General features: G+C 45.0%; 1 protein-coding gene across 11 annotated transcripts in view; it reads right to left on the bottom strand.

Annotated features, from left to right (window-relative positions):
* Positions 1–15506, bottom strand: part of ANKRD44 (ankyrin repeat domain 44) — a 151922-nt gene that overhangs the window by 66644 nt on the left and 69772 nt on the right. For all 11 annotated transcript variants that reach the window (XM_081202657.1, XM_081202659.1, XM_081202653.1 and 8 more), the window contains exons 3-4: positions 15008–15086; positions 2327–2397 (exon numbers count right to left, since the gene is read on the bottom strand). In XM_081202657.1, coding sequence (XP_081058783.1) covers positions 2327–2397; positions 15008–15086 — 150 coding nt within the window. The remainder of the gene's footprint in view (positions 1–2326; positions 2398–15007; positions 15087–15506) is intronic.

The following is a 15506-nucleotide window of genomic DNA, read 5'->3' as shown; positions in this document are numbered from 1 at the left end:
AAGCTGTGCAAGATTTCTCAGCACTTCTAAAACCAGCCTGATGACAGACAACTCTGGACAAATGAAATGCGTATGTAGGAGAACAGCTATATCATACCCACTGTCTGGAAAACCGCTGTGTGCCTCCACCCTAACTGTGCACAGGGCTGCACCCTAAGCCAGCAGATCTCTAGGGAATGTCCCATTTATGTCAAGGTTATTCCAGCGTCTTATTATCGTCCGTGTTCTGCTTCCTGCTACGCTACAAATCAAGCGTCACATTAATAAAGGTCCTCTGCCGGGATGTTGGAAGGCAGTGGCTAACTATTTCTGCTTCAGTTAAAAATAAAATTTGCTTTCAGCAAAACCTACACTTTTCCTTCCTACAGCTTTTGACTGTGTGTGGCTTAGTGGCAGCGGACAGGAAAAAGATAATACAAGGTAAGTAATGGGTGACCAGCAAGCGTCGCAAAGGTTTATCTTTCTTAAATGTTCCAGCTGAAATTTTAGCAATAGCCTTGTGGCCTAAGGCCTTGATTACAGCTAATTAATTAACCAACCAGGTGGAAGCAGGCAAATATATCCCCACTTCTGCTACCGAACCAGCTGAGGTCTGGGACATTCTGGTTTGTTTAGATCAGTTGTCTGGGACCTTGATCCCTGGACAAGAGAGCACTACGACCTCCAAAAGGCAGCAGTGTCCAACAACATCTGGAAGAACAAAGGTTTTCCACCCCTGATTTAAACTATATTGAGTAGTCCATTAGCAGCTGAACAGCTTTCATCACAAACATATTCACAGCTTTAATCAACTTTGATAAGCGCCTACTTGCCATTGGTTTTTATTCTCTTCCCCTACACATTTGGACATACTTGCTTACCATATCTACCCTGAATCTTGATCTTTCATAAGAAGTGGCTGCTAGACTTACGTTCCAAGGCAAGTCGAATTAATTGCCTTTCTAGTACAATTAGGAGCAGCACTCATACACCAAGACCTCACTCATCAATCCTGGGGAGCAATTTCAGTTACCCATGTTAAGGCTTACTAAAAAGGGTTCTATGGAGCCATGTTTGATGGGATACAAATAAACAAGAGATCCGTTTTTTGCATCTCATTCATGAAAGCCACAGATTGTTTTTGTTTTGACCCAAGTTGGTCTCAGACAGGAGTGACCAGGAGGTCAAAGTATGCAATGCAATCAACAACCAGCTTCACCTTGGGGAACACCTGCCATGTTTCTAATTATATTCTAAAAGTTGAATGCATGAGACTTGCATAACCGGCACACCACTAAGCAGCATAACCGGCACACCACTAAGCAGCTAACTGTAGATAGCAGCTAACTATCTACAGATTGTGGCTTGCAAGCAATTTCTTTCTTTCTTTCTTTCTTTCTTTCTTTCTTTCTTTCTTTCTTTCCTTCCTTCCTTCCTTCCTTCCTTCCTTCCTTCCTTCCTTCCTTCCTTCTTTGCAGTCTAAGGCACACAGCAAAATAGGAGATTCATCAAGCCATTAGCAAGCCACAATACCTGAGTGGTGGTTTGCATTTGGCCTGGCCAATACCAGCAACTTAGCAAAGACAAACATGATCACAATTGCCAAGCCATATGGCCGCAGACTGGGCAGAGGGTCAATGTTCCTCCCTCCTCTTCCCCTCAGTCTATCACATTCTGAGCTTTAGGATGCTTCTAATTTCATGGTGATTTAATAAATAAAATACATTTATTCAGCTATTTTTATTTAAAAGCATTTCTAAACCACTTAATATTTTTAAAATATCTAGGCATGTCTACTCCTTTTACAAGTACCGCAAATCTGTAGCGTTATTAATTGATAGAATTTTTTTAAAAAACTGTGCTTCGGCCCACAACCCTTTTCTAGAACACAGATGGGGGGGGTCAATACTATCCATAAATTATTTGTTTTGTTTACTTTGTCAATGAAATACATGAAACTGGCGCTTCACAATATCTTGGATATATAAAGCTAAAAGGTAAATGACGCCTGGACGGTTAAGTCCAGTCAAAGGCGACTATGGGGTTGCAGCGCTCATCTCATTTTCAAGCCAAGGGAGCCAGCGCTTGCCAACAGACAGCTTTCCGGGTCATGTGGCCACCATGACTAAGCCACTTCTGGTGCAATGGAACACCGTGACGGAAAATGGCATCTACCTTCCCGCCACAGTGGTACCTATTTATCTACTTGCGCTGGTGTGCTTTCGAACTGCTAGGTTGGCAGGAGCTGGGACAGAGCAACAGGAGCTCACCCTGTTGCGGGGATTCGAACCGCCGACCTTCTGATCGGCAAGCCCAAGAGGCTCAGTGGTTTATATATATCACTCACTTCGCTCCTTGAAGCAACTGCTCGGTGCAGAGGGGTCAGCCACATGTTGTCCTTGGCATTGACACGTGCCCCTGCAAATAAAAAGGGAAACATCTTTCAGACCATCTGAAACAAAAGTGGTAATAATTCCATTGCACACATGCAACTTGGGGCGCAGAACGATGCAGGATTGCGCTCCAGACTTTGCAGCTTCGTTTTTAACATCAACAGGGTTGGTAGCAAAGCTAATTTGCTCTCAGGGGATCCTCTTTGGAGAATTCAACTAGGAAGAGCTCAACAGAAAAGACGAACAAGTTAGATTGGTTCCCCCATCCCTAAAATAAGCGCCTCCTCCTGGAGATGAGCATGTTTGTATGCGTGTGGTGGTGGGAAGACAGAAGGAAAGAACGGTTGAGATCCGGGGAAACCTTCATGGCCCAACTCAAGTTGAATGATTGCAAAGACGTCCAAAAAAGCTCATGCTCCACATTTTAAGCAATCTGAAGAGGACTGAGCAGCTAAGAACCAACTGTTCACTTAGAATGCTGCACGGGAAGCTCAGAAACCAGCGTTGTATCATTATTCTTGCAGGGGATTGGACTCTATGATCCTCAGGGTCCCTTCCAACTCTACAATTCTATGATCCTAGTAAAAGTAAAGGTAAAGCGACCCCTGACCATTAGGTCCATTCGTGACTGACTCTGAGGTTGCGGCGCTCATCTCGCTTTATTGGCCGAGGGAGCCGGCGTACAGCTTCCGGGTCATGTGGCCAGCATGACTAAGCCGCTTCTGGCAAACCAGAGCAGTGCACGGAAACGCCGTTTGCCTTCCCGCTGGAGCGGTGCCTATTTATCTACTTGCACTTTGACGTGCTTTCAAACTGCTAGGTTGGCAGGAGCAGGGACCGAGCAACGGGAGCTCATCCCATTACGGGGATCTTCTGATTGGCAAGTCCTAGGCTCTGTGGTTTAATCCACAGCGCCACCCACGTCCCTTATGATCCAAGTAGTCGTTTATTTATTTATTTATACCCCACCTTTCCCCCCTGACAGGGACTCAAGGCGGCTTACAGATAAAACAGGAACAGCTAAAAACAGGGCTGGAAACAATAACTGAAGACCAAATAAACACAGAATAAAAAAAATATAGAAATGTGAAAGAACTGTTAAAAACATACAGCCGATTACAATAAAAACAGCACAGCACCAGCCATTTTAAAAAAAACTAGTCAGTTCCCAAAAGCCTGCTCCAATAAGAAGAGGTCTTCACCTGCCGATGGAAGGACAACAAGGGTAAGGGCCGGTCTAACTTCTCCAGTGAAGGAGCTCCAAAGCCTGGGAGGAGCCACCGAGAAGGCCCTTGGCATAGGCAGCTTGAATGCTCACACAGCTAGCAAAGTTGCTCCTATTATGTGGCCATCCGTACCTGGGGCCAGGCGACTGGGCAACAGCAGAGAGTGCAAAAGGCAAAGAAGGGGCAAGTATTTCAACCCACACCACTTTTTGTCGGCTGGATATAAAGCGAATGCTTTAAGGCTAACGCTTTAAGAGGTTGAACACATGCTGCTTCTACCACTCCCACATAAATATGTACATTTAACCCTAGGTGCCAACTCCCTGGGGCCCTGGGTGCCCGAGCACCCACAAATTTTGGTGCCAGGCCCTGCACGCCGCATGGCACCCACGACTGCAAGGCCAAATTGGCACTCCTGCATCTAACATTTTTATAAAAATGCAGTATTACCCTCTACCCCACCTGTCAAGAAAAGCCCTACCATTCTGTGGGTTTTATTTTATTGTGTATTTTTTTAAACTCTTCTCGGGACTGTTTCCAAGAGTTATTTACTGCCTGTATAAAGCATACTGCACTGTATGCTTTCCTTCACCACAGTGAATTCAGGGTGGTTTTTGTTGTTTAGTACTGAATACGAGGGGGAAGAAATTACCCATACCATAATCCCCTCCTCAAACCCTATGTGCAAACTGAATAGCATGCTGTTCTCTTTGAAGAGGAATTTGAAGACTGCCTTATAAGGTGGTTGTGACATTCGTTTACTTATCATTTGGTAGGCCCTCCGAAAAAAACAATAATAATAAGTTCAACGTTGGTTGCTGCAGTTCTATTGCCAAAAAAGAAAACAGATTACCGTATTTTTCGCTCTATAAGACGCACCAGACCACAAGACGCACCTAGTTTTTGGAGGAGGAAAACAAGAAAAAAAAATATTCTGAATCTCAGAAGCCAGAACAGCAAGAGGGATCGCTACGCAGTGAAAGCAGCAATCCCTCTTGCTGTTCTGGCTTCTGGGATAGCTGCGCAGCCTGCATTCGCTCCATAAGACGCACACACATTTCCCCTTACTTTTTAGGAGGGAAAAAGTGAGTCTTATAGAGCAAAAAATACGGTAAACTATGACAGTCAAACGACCACAGTCCTGAAATAAGCTACTACACTATCAGTTTCATCGCATTCTGGCTTCCACATCCTCTTCCTTCACATTTTGCAAGGTGCCGTTTACCTAACCGAGAATATTCATCTGCACGTTCAATCGACATGTATTTGTAAAGCAATTATTATAGCCTATGAAAAATTCAGTCAAGCACAAAAGAAGCATTGCAGTTCATTACCACCTTTTTTAAAAGCCAAAGAGGTCCCTTGACCCTCATCTTAAGATCTGCAGCCTCACCAATCACTTGAGCCAACATTATCCTTACTCAAAGCAGACTCACTTAAATTAATGGACATAAAAGGATGTATGTATAAGATTGTTATGTCCACTACTGTCCATGGGTTTACTCTGAGTAGAGCTAGCATTGGACACATCCTATGAGTGGTAGTCAACACTTCTTCTACCAAGACTCCTTAGAAGTTAATGGACATGGCAAACTTAGATTCATAAATTTAATTGGCCCAGAGGAACGTGGCCCATTTAACAAGGCTATTTAAGTAAGAGTTTTAAAATTCAGAAGATCTATTTATCACTGGGTGTGCTTGGATGTGTTTTATCTTCACTGTTTCAGGAATAAACAACAATAATACATGTTATTGTCATTGTACAACCTGTCTACAATGAAATAAATTAAACAACTGAACACTTAAAGCAAGAACACAGCAGAAGTCATAGGAACGTGAGAAAAGTCCTGCTAGATCAGCCCCCAAAATCATCTGGTCCAGTTTTTACAGTAGCCTTTGAGAAGTCTTCAAGCAGGATGTGGGCACAACAACCCAAAATATATCTTCATATATTTCCACCACTATCTGCCTCTGTTGCTCACACTCTCTTTCAGATGATAGCAGAAAAGCATTCCTGTGGGAAGTTCAGGTGTTGATCAGGTACACTGAAAGCCCATAGGAGTATTATTATTGAAAGTCAGCGAGTCTGCTTTGTAGGCAACCATGGCGTAGACATTCAGACATAAGACTTAACCGTGGTTATGTTTCCATAGGACCATTACTGTTTTGAAGGTTAATATTTATAAAATCTCTTTACTAGGCTTGCGGGAAACTTCAGCCCATGCTATGCAACTGATATTCCACAGTGGTTTCCTTGTGAATTCACTTGAGACTTGCACCTCTCTTCTGTTTCTGCATGCTTTTGATATGAGGAAGCCCAGGATTTGCCACAATAATGCGAAGAAAGGATGTAGCAATAAGAGGATAGTTGCAGTTATAAACCATGCCTTTTCGTCTGACTTCGCAACGTTCGTTTGTGAACGGCTTTGAAGAGAGGAAGCAGAACTACTGCTTTGCACTACTGACCTGCGTGACTATCCTTCAGAACTTCTGTTTAACTTGATAACTTCTTTACACGATTGGTTTACATACAGGAGACTGCTTAGTATAGCAAAGCCATCCTCACTGGAGAGCTGGTGTGGTAGTTAAGAGTTTGAGCTACTAAGCTACTTTCCCGCCCCGACCTGGCCACTGTGATCCATGCGACGGTCACCTCCAGGCTTGACTACTGTAATTCGCTCTACGCAGGGCTGCCCTTGAAGCTGTCCCAGAAACTCCAGCGGGTACAAAATGCTGCAGCAAGACTCCCCACGGGGTCCCTGCCATGGGAGCATATTCACCCAGTGCTTTTCCAGCTGCACTGGCTCCCGGTGGAGTACAGGGTCAGATTTAAGGTGCTGCTTTTGACTTTTAAAGCCCTTCATGGCCTAGGACCCTCGTACCTACGGGACCGCCTCTCCCGGTATGCCCCACGGAGAGCCTCAAGGTCCATAAATAGCAACACCCTAGAGGTCCCGGGCCCTAAGGAAGTTAGATTAGCCTGGCCTTTGGCTTGGAGTCAATTTGATTCCCTCCCCTTCTTTCTTTTTTCCTTTCTCCTCCTGCAATGAGGCTGCATTTTAATGTTTCAATGTTTCAATGTTGTATTTTAATCTTGTTTTTAAGTTGTATTCATTCAACTTGTTTTTATTATTGCTTGTTAGCCGCCCTGAGCCCGGCCTTGGCTGGGGAGGGTGGGGTATAAATAAAAATTATTATCATTATTATTATTATTATTATTATTATTATTATTATTATTATTATTATTATTAAGTCCCTCACTCAAGGTACCGTATTTTTCGCCCTATAGGGCGCACTGGCCCATAGGACGCACCTCATTGGGGGGGGGGATGAATAAAAAAATTATCCCCCCCCCCAGCTGCGGGGCTGGGGAGGGGGAAGCCCGAGCTTCCCCCAACCCCAGCCCCCAGAACAGGCTGCTATCCGCAAGCCTTGCGAGCCCGGCGGCAACTCAGGCCGGGCGCGCAAGGCTTGCAGACACCTGCGCGAAGCAGGGGCGTCCTCCGGAGGGCGCAAAACTTGCGGACACCTGTGCGAAGCATGGGGCGTCCTCCGGAGGGCGCCCTGTGCTCCAGGCTGCAGGCTGCCGCCCACAAACCTTGTGCACCCGGGGGGAGTGCCCCTGGGCGCGCAAGGCTTGCAGACACATGCACAAAGCACGGGGCGTCCTCCGGAAGTTGCCCCGTGCTCCGGGCGGCAAGCTGCTGCCCGCAAGCCTTGCGAGCCCGCGGGAACTCCCGCCGGGCACGCAAGGCTTGCGGATAGCTTCCTGAAGCCTGGAGAGCGAGAGGGGTCGGTGCGCACTGACGCCTCTCGCTCTCCAGGCTTCAGCGAAAGCCTGCATTCGTCCCATAAGACGCACACACATTTCCCCTTCATTTTTGGAGGGGAAAATGTGCATCCTATAGGGCGAAAAATACGGTAGTTAAGTGCTTGAGCTACTAAGTCCCTCACTCAAGACGTGGGTCGCTCTTGGGACAGGGTAGACTGAACTCAAGTAGAGTAGCAGCAAGCATCTGTTGTCCACCCTCTGGATTTCTGCAAAGTAATTTTGATTACTTTGGAGCAGAGCTATAGATCACTAGTCCCATGTTAAATGGTTTGAATCTCTAGGTGTTGTTGGTTTTTTTTAATAAAAAAGATCAGGTAGCAGATTGTGTCTAGACTTCTGCCGGAGGAGAACTGCTGATACCGCCCATTGGAGAAGTCAATATTGGGCTACAGGATGGATAGAAAATCCTGTGGCACTTCAAATGTAAAGTAACAGAACCCCTGACCATTAGGTCCAGTCGTGACCGACTCTGGGGTTGCAGCGCTCATCTCGCTTTATTGGCCGAGGAAGCCGGCGTACAGCTTCCGGGTCATGTGGCCAGCATGACTAAGTCGCTTCTGGAGAACCAGAGCAGCGCATGGAAACGCCGTTTACCTTCCCGCTGGAGCGGTACCTATTTATCTACTTGCACTTTGATGTGCTTTTGAAATGCTAGGTTGGCAGGAGCAGGGACCAAGCAACGGGAGCTCACCCTCTCACGGAGATTCGAACCACCGACCTTGTGATCGGCAAGCCCTAGGCTCTGTGGTTTAACCCACTGCGCCAGCTGGACTACAACTTCCAACATCCCTGACCATTGGCCACGATGGCAGGGGCTGGTGGTAGTTGACAGGTCCAAGGTTATCTGCAGATCTCCATGGCTGAGTAAGAATCTGAACTTGGGTTTCCACAATCCTACACTCTAATTCAGGGCATCCAATACGATGCCGTCCAGAAATTGCTGAACTACGACTCCCTATCGTCCTTGACTACTGGTCAGGCTGGCTAGGGCTGATGAGAACAGGACCCCAACCACATCTGGAAGGACACACAGGTTCTGCAGTCCTGCCTTAAGCTTTTTTAAAAAATGTTCCTTTCACACAAGGAGTCTACATGCATGGATAGAGTAATAAACTGACACCAGGAAGCAGCTTATGAACTGGCCTTTGGCTGCTGCACCAAGTTAACTGCCAGGAGGCTGTTGGAGAAGGACAGGAGCTCTTTTCAAACACTAAACATGACTAACATGCCGCTCCTGACTTCTGCAGAGTTTCCCAGATATGTGAATAGAGTTTTCTCTACATACATGCCCTCTACTCCGCATGCATCCTATGGAGGGCGGAGCTCATTCCGCAATCCCACCCTCTACACAAGTTATTAGCCTTCTTAAAATGCTCTAGCGCCCTCTAGTTGGTGGTGGGTGTTGTGCAGTGGATCTCAAAAAATAGATAACATGTACTTTTAATATGTGGGGATTATATTTGCCCAGCATCTTAGATAATTAAGTAAGATGCCTTCATTTCTTTATTTAGGCATGTTTTTGAAAGCATAAGGATTAGAAACGTAATGAAGACTATTTCAAACATAATTCTGGAAAAAATAATTCACATTTTTTTTACCAGCGACTTTGACAAGAGTGGCTGGGGAAACCCAGCCAGATGGGCGGGGTATAAATAATAAATAATAATAATAATAATAATAATAATAATAATAATAATAATAATAATAATAATTGGTGTGCAGAGCACTGTGTGGAATTCGGGCCTGAATGATTCAGCTCCTTTGTGAGCAAGAAATATGACACAATCATGTTTTATGAGGCTTTGTGCAAAATAGCGGCTGGGACTGATGCTATATATTCTCTGTGTGTTTCCTGGCTGCTGCTTTTTTTAAAAAAAACCTCTGAAGTATTATTTCTCACACAGCACATTGCTGCTCATGCCCCTCTGGAATACCACCAAGGTTATATGACTTCTAAATTTATTTGCTGCAGCAACCTGTTAGATGAGAAGCAAAGCCCTCTCTATCAAAGCTGCAGTCAAATTTCTTTCTTTTTAGGCTTAGGTTTTCAACGATGCTTCAGAAAGGTTGGAAACGGATGAATGTGGCAAGTGTGAACAGCAGGCGGCATAACTCTCTGCATCTTTTGTTTTTTAATTTAGAGGGAGCACAAGAAAGATTTACAACCAGCAGCAATATTGTCGGCGGGGCTAGACGCTGCAAAAAGAATCAGCCCATTGAATTTCATACAAGGCTCAGGAGAGACATTCTGTGAAATATGCTCATAGTTAGACTTGTGGCACATGAACTGGTGGCAGTACAAATAAACATAGCATCTAATGAATAAAGCATATGTCCTGTGCACTGAAACATGTCAGGAATGGGCCTCTAGGTTACCATTAAAAGAGAAATTAGTCAGGGGTAAAGTAGAAGACCTGCGGCCAGTTGTGTGGAAATGGCACTGTGAAAATGAAGTCACTGTGGCTATGTGAGTTCCTGCTGTCTGAGGGTCTTCTATGGCCTAGTTGGAGTGAAATGATGAAGTAGGGCAGGAAGAGAGGGGTTTGTGGGGGTTTTTTTTAAGTCCTGTCTATATGTACGGCTAAGTGGCAGAAGATGTGTGTTTCACGCAAGAGATCCCAGGTTTCCAGGTTTCCTGACAGTTTCCAGTTCCTGAATACCAGTTCTTGGAAACCACAGGATGAGAATTCAGCAGCCAGGTTGCTCACTGGAGGAAAACAATCTGAGCATATTACACCGATCCTGGTCCAGCCGCACTGGCTACCAATTAGTTTCCGGGCCCGATTCAAAGTGCTGGTTTTGACCTATGAAGCCTTAAGCGGCTCAGGACCACAATACCTCAAGGACCACCTCTTTCCATATGAACCTCCCTGGATCCTGAGATCATCTTCTGAGGCCCTTCTTCGTGTGCCTCCTCCTCAAGAGGTTCGGAGGGTGGCAACACGAGAACGGGGTCTTCTCTGCAGTGGCTCCCCGTCTGTGGAATGCTCTCCCCAGGGAAGCTCACCTGGCGCCTTCCTTATACACTGTTAGGAGCCAGGCAAAAACGTTCCTTTTTAACCAGGCCTCTAGATGATTTGATTTACACCCTATGCCCTTTTAAAATGTGGGGATGGGGGAGGGAGTTCTTGGGTTGTCATTTTTATTATGTATTTTGTAGTTTATATCTTGATTTTATTCTGTGAACTGCCCTGAGACCCCCAGGTATAGGGTGGTATATAAATTCAATAGATAGATTGATAGATACCGTATTTTTCGCTCTATAAGACGCACCAGACCACAAGATGCACCTAGTTTTTGGAGGAGGAAAACAAGAAAAAAAATATTCTGAATCTCAGAAGCCAGAACAGCAAGAGGGATCGCTACGCAGTGAAAGCAGCAATCCCTCTTGCTGTTCTGGCTTCTGGGATAGCTGCGCAGCCTGCATTCGCTCCATAAGACGTACACACATTTCCCCTTACTTTTTAGGAGGGAAAAAGTGAGTCTTATAGAGCAAAAAATACAGTAAACTATGACAGTCAAACGACCACAGTCCTGAAATAAGCTACTACACTATCAGTTTCATCGCATTCTGGCTTCCACATCCTCTTCCTTCACATTTTGCAAGGTGCTGTTTACCTAACCGAGAGAAATGATCTGCACGTTCAATCGACATGTATTTGTAAAGCAATTATTATAGCCTATGAAAAATTCAGTCAAGCACAAAAGAAACATTGCAGTTCATTACCACCTTTTTTAAAAGCCAAAGAGGTCCCTTGACCCTCATCTTAAGATCTGCAGCCTCACCAATCACTTGAGCCAACATTATCCTTACTCAAAGCAGACTCACTTAAATTAATGGACATAAAAGGATGTCTGTAGATAGATAATGATGATGACGATGATGCTCGAGTCCTGCTTGCAAGTTTCCCACAGGCATCTGACTGGCCACTGTGAAAACAGGATACAGGACTACTTGTGCCATTGGTCTGATCCAGCAGGCCCTTCTTATCTTATATGAACTTGTGTGGTGTTAGAATCACGTGACGGCACAGATCTAAGCTTGAAGGTTCAGATTCTAGCCTCGTGTAACAGGATGCAGGATGCTCCAGAAATTGCCTCGACCCAGAGAAATCTCATCCCCAACATTCTGAATCCTTCGTGGGGGGGGGGAATGGTCACAGTGTGGCAGGGATCCAGTGTTGTAAGTGGCTAAGTGCCAGTTCACAAACCACATGAAGATGCGACTAACTGCCTCCTTTTTCCGTCTGTCCTGGATTTCTGTTTGCTTCTACAGTGGTGCCCCGCAAGACGAATGCCTCGCAAGACAAAAAACTCGCTAGACGAAAGGGTTTTGCGGTTTTTGAGCTGCTTCGCAAGACGAATTTCCCTATGGGCTTGCTTCGCAAGACGAAAACGTATTGCAAGTTTGTTTCCTTTTTCTTAACACCGTTAATACAGTTGCGACTTGACTTCGAGGAGCAACTCATAGAATGCGGTGTGGTAGCCTTTTTTGAGGTTTTTGGTGATTTTTGAAGCTTTCCCAAAACTTTTCCGACACCGTGCTTCGCAAGACGAAAAATTCGCTAGACGAAAAAACTCGCGGAACGAATTAATTTCGTCTTGCGAGGCACCACTGTACTTAAAGGGTCAAATGAGAACCTTCCCCAGCAGGCTCACAGTTGAGTTGGCTACCCTTTGTAAGGGCATGGTGAGGCCCTCACTTGATCCAGCCCCCTCCCGCCAAAGGAAACGACAAATCAAGCCAAGAATAAGTATCCTGCTGTATACTTCGGGCCAGCCATTAGGAGAACCAGACAATATGTTCTTCAATATTCCCATTGCATTTCTGACAGTAAAGAAAGCAGGCCTTGGGGGGATATATTGCAAGAGGCAAGCAAATAAAAGTTACAACTAATAATAGTTTTTCAGAAGTCTACTCTGATTTGCCTGCATATTTTTAAAGTTTCAGTAAATTATTATATTTGGTTATTATTTAACAGCTGTAATTTATTTGCTTCCAGACTTTTGCGGGTGTCTGTGTTGGTAGGATCTGACATGTGTCTTATGAGATGTTTCTGTTTTCGAAAATTGCCGTAATTTAAACAATAACTATAACGTAAGTGTGTGACTCTCTGACATTCAAGATCAGTCTTCTGCTTATAATTTTGAGCATTTGATCTTATGTTACTAGGAATAACAGACGACAACACATACATTTGCCTATGTGTGTGTCGAAATCCTTTAAAGAACACAGCACATCCTGGGTGCTCCACCAATTTCATAGTTGCTGTATTCTATTCTAACGTTTCTCAAAATTTATGTTTCTGTCACTTCATGCCCTTCCAGTCCATTTTTGCAGCTAGGCTCATTGATGAAGTAGCAACAGCTGGAATATATATTTTTTTATAAAGCAGATAGAGATTGTCTTTAAGCTTTGCAGATAATCCTACTGTAATTGTATCATGAAAAATACTGTTTAAAAATTAAAGCTTTCAAGAAACAGGAAATGTTGTACATTGCCAAAGACACTACACATTTAAACATGTTTTATAAAGTCTAACAGCATATGTTTAAGACCATCACTAATTGTCAAAGGGCTTTCTCACATGTCCTTGATTTCTGTACAAAGGATTTGACAGGGAGGGGAAATAATTGTTTCTAACACCTTCAGTAAAGAAAACATGGCCCTTGTGTTGTATTTCTGCATTGCACATCTGATCCCCACAGTTTGTACTGGTACAGTAGCTGCCGGCTTCACTGTCTCCAACGCTTAGATGTGGTCATCCACATCTTCAAATCCAAGCCATGGTGGTACAGACAGTGTGAGACAAACAATTCCATGCTAATACATGCATCATGTCCATATGAAAGAAGACCCCATGTCAGATGTAGTATTGCCACCAGTGTTTCAAATTACCACCAAGGCTTCAAAGGGTCTGAAGTTAAAAGTTGCCTTGCTGAACTGCACTCTACGCCCTGTGTCCAGGGATGCCTGGTGGCATTAGGAGCAGTACAAGTTGGTGTGGCTTGGCCAAAACACTATTGCAAGCCAATTCAGAAGGCTTGGCAGGCCTCATTAGGCCTGAGGGCTGGAGGATTCTCACCCCGAACTCAAGGATCTCAAATAAAGATTGTGTAGCCCAGGCAGGACAAGGCCTTCGTAGGTAACAAGCAAAGAGAGGAGGAGGAAAGGGCCGACTCAGCAAAATGAGGAGGAGGGCCTCCAGACTTACCACATTTTGCAGTAACCAAGATAATACACATTACCACCTAAAGAGGTGGTACATAAGAACAGTAACTTCAAAGTCCAACATTACTTGTACCACTGCTCAGAACAAAGACTTTGCACCAACTCTGGGTTTTCCAACAACCTATTCTAGCCATTAGATACAAACAATGTTTCCACCAGGTCCATCAAAGCTGTACTGTATGCAGTCTGCACTCTGGGTCACAGATGAAGGGGAATATTGGTGGCACAGGTAGAGCTGTACTGCAGTTCACTTTCCTTCTTGAGATGTGTGATCCATACCCTGCAACGTTCCTCAAGTGAAGTAGGGTCATTTTCATCTGAGGAATGTTGGGAGGGTATGGCGGCCAACTATCACCCCATCGCTATCCAAAATGTATCCACATCATTCAGAAAATCACCTTGAGCAAGGTAACAAATCCCAAACAATACAAGCATGCATATTTCTACCGACTGCTGCATACCGAAGGCACATCCAAAGCTCAACAACCCAGTTTGAAGGAGCAAGATCTCAACACGTGATCTTGAAGACTGTCATCACGGTGCATACATCGAGATTTATTTATTTTGTAAATATAGAGGTCTTACCTCTGGTGCAAGCCATGGTCAGGTCAATATCACAGTTCCAAAAGGCCTCCCTCCCTTTTAAAAAACAGAATCATAGGAATGGAGATTGCCTCCATTCCACCCCCTGAAAAACACAAACCTCAGTTTTGTCCATTGGGGGAGCAGGTTACTTAAGGCTGGTAACATTTGCTCTTCAGGTCTTGTGTACTTCCCAGAGAATGTTCTTTTTAAAAATTATTTTAAAAACAAATTTTCTCTTTAAAAAAAGATGCATGTACACAGGTAGAGGAACACCAAAATCGGGAAAGGCTAGTGAAGAGAAGGGGAGAAGTTTGTTTGCCCCTTCTTGGGTGGGTGACTTTGCGGTCAGGCCCCCAGGCCTCCTCTGTGAACTGGCCGATTGCAGGCCGGATCGTCCTCCTGCCGCCAAATTGGCCAATGGCAGCAGGAATTAAAAGGTGTTCCCCGGGCTGCGGGACCAACTGGCCAATGGTGGTGCTTGGCCTCACACGCCCAGAGTAGGGATAATTTCCCAGCCTGCTGGGCCCTCCGGCCTTTGTCTCTCAGCCTGAATATCAAGCTCCACTTACTTGTGTGGACAGTGACCAGGAGATGGGCAATGAATATTATGACTTATGGGACTATCACAGCTGATGGGACAAGGTGCTGAACATGCACACAGAAAACTCAGATCTGAATGACCTGTTTGTGATATGCAGCCGACATCTACATGCACCCATAGCCATTTCACTTTCCTAATGGTGACACAGGAACTACGTACCTGACAAGATTAGAAGCTCGATTATCTCTGCATCCCCCAGGAAAGCAGCAACGTGAAGAGGGGTCCTCTTCTCGGTGTCCTAAAAAGCAAAAGAGACAGAATTACTAACCAAAGGCCTACAGGCTGCCGTTGTAGCAGGTGTGTGGGCTGCAGCCACTGAGGGAGACAGTCAAGGCCACTCCTGGGAAGCTCCCTCAATGCAGTTCAAGATACAGTGGTGCCCCGCAAGACGAATGCCTCGCAAGAAGGAAAACTCGCTAGACGAAAGAGTTTTCCGTTTTGGAGGTGCTTCGCAAAACGAGTCTCCTATGGGCTTGCTTCGCAAGATGACAATGTCTTGCGAGTTCCTGCTGTTTTTTTTTCCTCCCCCCCCCTTTTCTAAGCTGCTAAGCCGCTTATCAGCTGATCCGATCAGCAGATAAGCCGCTAAAAGCTGCTAATAGCGCTAAGCCGCTTATCAGCTGATCCGATCAGCAGATAAGCCGCTAAAAGCCTCTAA

Source organism: Podarcis bocagei (assembly GCF_964188305.1).
Source record: "Podarcis bocagei genome assembly, chromosome: 1".
NCBI lineage: Eukaryota > Metazoa > Chordata > Lepidosauria > Squamata > Lacertidae > Podarcis > Podarcis bocagei.
Note: the sequence above shows the minus strand (reverse complement) of the source record. Positions and strands in the feature narration are given on the sequence as shown.